The sequence below is a fragment of the Nicotiana sylvestris genome, chromosome 2 (assembly GCF_000393655.2).
Source record: "Nicotiana sylvestris chromosome 2, ASM39365v2, whole genome shotgun sequence".
Lineage (NCBI taxonomy): Eukaryota > Viridiplantae > Streptophyta > Magnoliopsida > Solanales > Solanaceae > Nicotiana > Nicotiana sylvestris.
The window spans coordinates 212708120-212714534 of NC_091058.1; the positions used below are offsets into that span (position 1 = coordinate 212708120).

General features: G+C 35.7%; 1 protein-coding gene across 1 annotated transcript; it reads left to right on the plus strand.

The window, feature by feature from the left end:
* The first annotated feature begins 382 nt into the window (after window positions 1–382).
* Window positions 383–3386, plus strand: LOC104224329 (probable WRKY transcription factor 21). Its single transcript, XM_009775951.2, has 3 exons — window positions 383–1801; window positions 1890–2015; window positions 2980–3386. The coding sequence occupies exons 1-3, from the start codon at window positions 996–998 to the stop codon at window positions 3122–3124; spliced, it is 1077 nt and encodes a 358-aa protein (XP_009774253.1). The 5' UTR covers window positions 383–995; the 3' UTR covers window positions 3125–3386.
* Window positions 3387–6415: the final 3029 nt, after the last annotated feature.

Here is a 6415-nt window from a genome sequence, read left to right on the forward strand (position 1 = left end):
GCATTTTTATGGTACTAATATATCGGCTCCTGTTGTTTTGTTGAGCCGATGGTCTCCTGGAAACAGTCTATCTACCCTTCGGGGTAGGGGTAAGGTCCGCGTACATATTATCCTCCCCAAACCCTACTTGTGGGATTATACTGGGTCGTCGTTGTTGTTGTTGTAATATAAGACCCAAAAAATCAAATAGTCAGAAGAAAATTGAAAATCAATGTGAGATTCTCTCTCTCAATCTTGAAGTACTCAGTACCAGTAATTGACTAATGAGTAATGACTATTGTTCTGTGTGATTCTCTCTCTAATCTATTGTATTTTTTCTGAAAATAAACAATCATAATACATGAATAAATATTAAAGATTGCAGCTTTGTACACTTTTGGACGTGTGATTTTTTTCTTTTTCTCTAGCTGAGCAAAAAAGTCTTCTCTTTCACACCCCCCAAAAAACTCTTTTTTTTCCTCATCATAACCCCTATGAAAATTGAAGAATCTAGGGTTTGAGTTTGACACTACACAATTTAAGTGTAAAGATCCAATCTTTATTGCTTTTTCTCTTATTAAATGCTATTGTTGCTGCTTTTATGCTGATTTTCTCATCTGGGTATGTTTTATTTTCTGTTAATTTCATTCATATAGTTCAATCTTGATTTCCTAGCTGGTATTGTGAGCATGGTTTCTTTTTGAGTTTAGTTTCTTGAAATTTCAATACAAAGAACCAATTTTTTTTTCCCCTTGCAAATGGGTGTCTATTGCTTCTTTTTTCCTTCGTTTTCTTTTTCTCATAATTTTCTGGTTGATTGAAATTCTGTTTCTTGATTTTTGTAATCACCTTGGTGTCGGAAACAGCTTGCACACACCTTGACTAAATTCACAGCTCCCTACTATCTCCCACCAGCCCGGGTACCTGAATTTTTTCAAGGGGTTGTAGTTTTTCTTGTGTTTTTGGGTGAAGTATTTTGATATTAGGAATTTAAGTTACTTATTTTCTTAATTTTTATGTTTTTTGGGGTTGAGAGAGGTGAAATGGAGGAAATAGAAGAAGCTAACAAGGTTGCAATTGAGAATTGTCATAGAGTTATTAGTCTTTTATCTAAGCCTCGAGATCAAAATCAGTATGGAAATTTATTAGTTAGAGAAACTGGAGAAGCTGTACACAAATTCAAGAAAGTTGTCACTCTTTTGAATTCAACTTTAGGTCATGCAAGAGTGAGGAAAGTGAAACAATTTAAGACCCCTTTACCTCATAACATCCTTGTGGAAAACCCAAGTTGCAAAATTAATGATCAGCACAAACATCTTCGGTTACTTCCTATCGACTCTCGTGAAAATCGAGTCCTAGAGATGGGTTCTAATGTGAAATGCAGTTTAACTTTGGGAAGCCCTTCACTAGAATTAAGTTCAAATAGTAGAAATCCCCTTAATTTTGGCCAACAGACGTCTTTGCCGAAATATAACTATCTTCAACAGCAGCAACAACAACAACAACAACGACGGTTTTTACTTCAGCAGCAGCAATTGAAACAGCCGGCGGAGATGATGTACAGGCGCAGCAATAGTGGCATTAGTCTTAATTTTGATAGCTCGATATGCACTCCGACCATGTCTTCGACTAGGTCGTTTATTTCCTCATTGAGTGTGGACGGTAGCGTTACTAATTTGGATGGTAGTAGCTTTCATTTAATTGGTGCTTCTCGCTCTGCGGATCAGAGCTCTTTCCAACATAAGAGAAGGTGCTCAGCAAGGGGAGACGAGGGAAGCGTGAAATGTGGAAGCAGTGGGAGGTGTCATTGTTCAAAGAAAAGGTTTGTATTGCAGCCTTCTTTGTTTTTCCTCTTTTTATCCTGTGATATCTATTAGGTGCTTAAACACTTTGGGATTGTCTGTTTATAGGAAACACAGGGTAAAGAGATCAATTAAGGTTCCTGCTATAAGTAACAAGCTAGCCGATATTCCTGCCGATGAATATTCTTGGAGAAAGTATGGACAGAAACCGATCAAAGGTTCTCCGCACCCTAGGTACTATTCAACTTTTCGTGTTTAGATGCAGCTTAATTTTAGCACGTGTCTGTGAATTTGCATCTTGATCATACAATTGGTGATTCAAAGAGAGTTTTCTCAGCTTAACTTTGTCTATGATGTACATTATACTTATGCGTCTGCTGCACGGCTTAACTCATTCTTAGAAATAAGCTAGAGGGAGCTCCAGTTTGTTATGCCAAACAAGTTCACTGCTGTTGTCCAGTTTACTTTGTCTTCTGTTTTCACCAACTCCTTGAGTGTACGGAGTTGGAGGATGCATAGCGATTTACTCAATTAACTTTCTTTTTTTCTTTGTGAAATGGAAAAGGTTGTGCTTGACTTTGACACTGTCCCGTTTTCAATCAAATGTTACTAAATGGATTGCACAAATGAATTTGCTGTTATATGTAGTATTTGATTTTCCTTTCAAGGATCTGTGATGCACTGGTTCCTCTTTCAAGTTGTGCCAATGCTTGGAGGCGAAACAGCTGATTGTTGCGTCAATTCTGAGCTAGCTAAATGCATTTTACATAGTGTTGTCAAAGGCTCATTTAAGGCGCGCTTAAGCCCCGAAGCTCTAAAAAGCTCAGGGTATGCGCTTCGCGGACTTAGGCTGCGGTTCAGTATAGGCAAGGCAATAAGGCGCACGCCTCAGTGCCCATAAGTTCTATTTTGAATAGAGCAGTACAAAATGATAAATATAATTGGCAAATGACATATATTAGTTGTTAAGGAAATCATTATGAATGAAATTGTTACTCTCTTTTTTTGTGCATATATATATATATATATATATATATATATATATATATATATATTTTCTCTTCATGGCACCTTCTTAAACTAAAGCCCACACTTTAATTGCGCTTAATGCCCTTATAGACCTGGAGCGCTTTTAACATTTTTCGCCTTTGACAACATTGATTTTATAGTAGGCTAATGCGTTCCTTGGATCGTGCAGGGGATACTATAAATGCAGTAGCATGAGAGGATGTCCTGCAAGGAAACATGTGGAGAGATGCTTGGAAGACCCTTCAATGCTTATCGTAACATATGAAGGTGAACATAATCATCCCACATTGCCATCGCAATCGGCTAATGCATGAAATCTATCGGAAACTATTAGCAAATATTATCACAATCATCGACAGCTTCTGCTTACTCTGTTATTGATTGGCTTCCCATTGTTACTGTACATATTTTACTTCTTTAAGTTTTGAAGTAAGGATGGGGCCAAAGTTATTCATTGGGGGGTTATTTGGTATTTGGAGGGTAAAACATGAAGCCATGATTAGGAAGAGGTATGCTTCAAGATTCAATTTTCCTGATTGTAAGAATATTTCCTCATCAAGCATGACTCCTTGTCGAAAAATCTTAGTACTTTTGGAGGTTTAGATTTGTTACAATGCCAAGGGAAGTTATATTCGTCCCCCATCCTTATGACCTTTGTCTCTCCCCCAACTCCAAAAGCCCATGTCGATAGGCGGTGAGAAGAAGAAAATAGGATATCTGCAGCAAAAGGTTCAAAAGAGTCATTGTGCGCTGCGCGTAAAAATTGATGAGTTACATCCTTCGGAGTCGAATACTGTTCTAACTCTGTGTTATTGTATTTCACTGCCTTATAACTGAATTGCAGTGAGACAGTTTACTCACCTTTCAGATGTTTAGTTTGTGCAAGAGGCTATATCCTTGGGCTTAAGAAGCTATTGCAGTTTAGGTAGAGTATGAATTTATCTACCTACAATTCTTAGAGTTTGTTTTGGTGAATGCATGTGAATTGTAGATCATATAGGTCTTTTCTTCCTAAGCATATAGTCAAGGTTCTTCTTAACTTTGATCGCAAAAAACTAACTCATGAGGTGAAGAGTTGCAGATCATATATAAGCTGCCTCAGCCTCCTTCTCTTGTCTGATGTCGGAGGGCTTTTCCGCCCTCACCCACCCAAATAGGCAGCACCTTTGCTGTTGTCTGGCTATCAGGTGAACTGCGGCACTAGCTCGGGACGAGATGAGGCCGGCACTAATACCACTCTGTCACGGATCTGCCTAACTCCAACCTCAAAAACTAGCTCATGAGGGTAAAGGGTCGCCGACCCCTTATAATCTGTACCTTGCCTGTAAAGGATAAACAGATGTGTGGAAAGCATCAAATATGAGCTAATTTGGGCAATATCATGCTTTATATTTTTAGGTTAAATTCCTATCTTTAGTTCAACATAGTAATTAGCAAGGACAGGGCAGTAAGATAAAGCAGGTTTCCTTCTCCCATCCCCTTTCTATATGGAAGAGCACATATTCCGCACATAAGAGTTATCTGACTGTCAATGAAGTGAGTAAAAATCATGAAAAATTAGAGTTCAAATCACGGCAAAAACAAAACGCTAAGTGAATTCTTCCGATATATCAAAGCCCTAGTGGCATATTTATCCGGTAGTAGTGTTGGTAAAAAATAGTAGGTATTTGGTAAAATAATCGAGGTATGTGCGAGTTAACCCGACATAAAGTGCTTAAAAAAGAAAAGCATATATTCCACATCAGGTAGCAATGACAAACAAGAAGCATTGTTGTAGTGGAATATGGCAAGCAAAGCACTATAAGAAGAGTATAAATTAGTGCCCAAAGAATTGCTTCTTATATGATAACTTTTGGTCACTTCTTATATTTATTGTCTTTTATGTCCAATTCTAAGATAATATTGAAAAGGTAGGTAGATATGTACTTGATATGATTGAGACATTCATTATTCTTGTGATGAAATCCTTGATTGGTTCTCTATAGGAACATTTGCGAAAGCAACTTTAAAATAATATCTAAAGGAATCGTTATTCACGATTGTGTGAGCAAGTAGATAGACCTTGCAAATTGTGCGAAATCAGAATTTTCATTAATTAAATCAAAATATAAAGAATTAAATTCGCAAAGAAGTGAAGAGGAGTCAATATATAATATATATATATATATATATATATATATATATATACATAAAAATAATTTTTTACCTAGCTATATAGTGTAATTTTTCGGTAGAAAGGTGTCAAATTGATACCCCTTAAATGCATGTGGCTCCACTATTACGTGCAAAGAAGTAGGTAAAAGCAAAAGTGAACGCAAAATTTAAATTTGATGAGTTCACCCTTAAAGATTGTGAGCACTGAATTCTGTAGATTTTGATACATATTAAGATTTTGTAGTTTCTTACTTTTATATTCAAATTATGTAAAAATATTAGGTTTGGTTAAATCCGCAACCCAAAAGCTTCATCGAAGATTTTGATAGTTATTGAGATTTCGTAGTTTCTTACTTTTACATTCAAATTGTGTAAAAAAAATAGGGATTTTTACCTTCCTATACCATATATGAAACCTTATTACCTTCAATGTTTAAGGTTTGTGTTAATTACATTTCAGCATACCAAATTACCATTTATATACCATAATTAAAATTAGGGATATAATTAAGGGTACATTTATATTAGGCGCTAATTTAGGACCGTATCTTCCCACATTTACCTTTACCCGTCTCTCCCCCCTTTTGGAGATGGACAGTAGCATCAATAATCTTTATTTTTGTTTTCCACTGGGGTGTTAGGGGTGCTGCCATTGCTCATGTTCTTTCTCAGTAAGTCATGTTATCTGAAACTAATTAATTATGGATGCTGTCATGCATGCATAGATTCCAATATCTCAGAGTGTTATGGTTATAGGTACGTGATATCCCAATTCCCATTTTCTTTTGGGCAGTTGCTGAAGGTTACTGGTTTACACAATTGTAGATGAATTGTAGATAAATTGTAGAAAAATTAGAAAAATTGTAGATAAATTAGAAAAATTGTAGATAAATTGTAGACTGTTTTTTGCAGAAGATTTTGTAGAAGCTTTAGTCGTTTTGGATTTGTGAAAACAGAAAACAATGCATCTACAATCAGAATACAAATAATCTACAATTTATCTACAAGATATTTACAAACTGGATACATTGAATTTTAATATCGCAATTCCTATTTCAATTGTAGCATAATTGGCATTTTCGACATAATTGTAGAAGATTTGTAGAAGTTTTAGTCTTCCCAATCTACAATTTATCTACAATTGATCTACAATTTATCTACGATTTCTGGAAATATGCCTTCTTCTTCTTCTTCTTCTTCTTCTGAAATTCAGTCAAAACCAAGTCTAATCTTCACCAAAACCCCTCAAAATTGAGATATAAACTCCTAAACATATTCCGAATTATTTACAACAACACCCAATCCAAACAAATAATGATTTTTGAAAACCCAAATTTGAATTCAAAGCTTTCAAGCTTTTTAATGGCTATCAATGGTGGAAAATATATGGAAGAACATATGAAGAACATAAATCTCCTTTCCGTTTCAATATTCTTCTCCTAAATCTGTTT

Excerpts from the sequence above, each read along its gene's own strand:
- LOC104224329 (XM_009775951.2), top strand. The coding sequence starts at position 996 with ATGTTTTTTGGGGTTGAGAGAGGTGAAATGGAGGAAATAGAAGAAGCT. Across the intron at positions 1,802-1,889 it reads TGTCATTGTTCAAAGAAAAG|GAAACACAGGGTAAAGAGAT; the intron begins GTTTGTATTGCA and ends GTCTGTTTATAG. Across the intron at positions 2,016-2,979 it reads AAAGGTTCTCCGCACCCTAG|GGGATACTATAAATGCAGTA; the intron begins GTACTATTCAAC and ends TGGATCGTGCAG.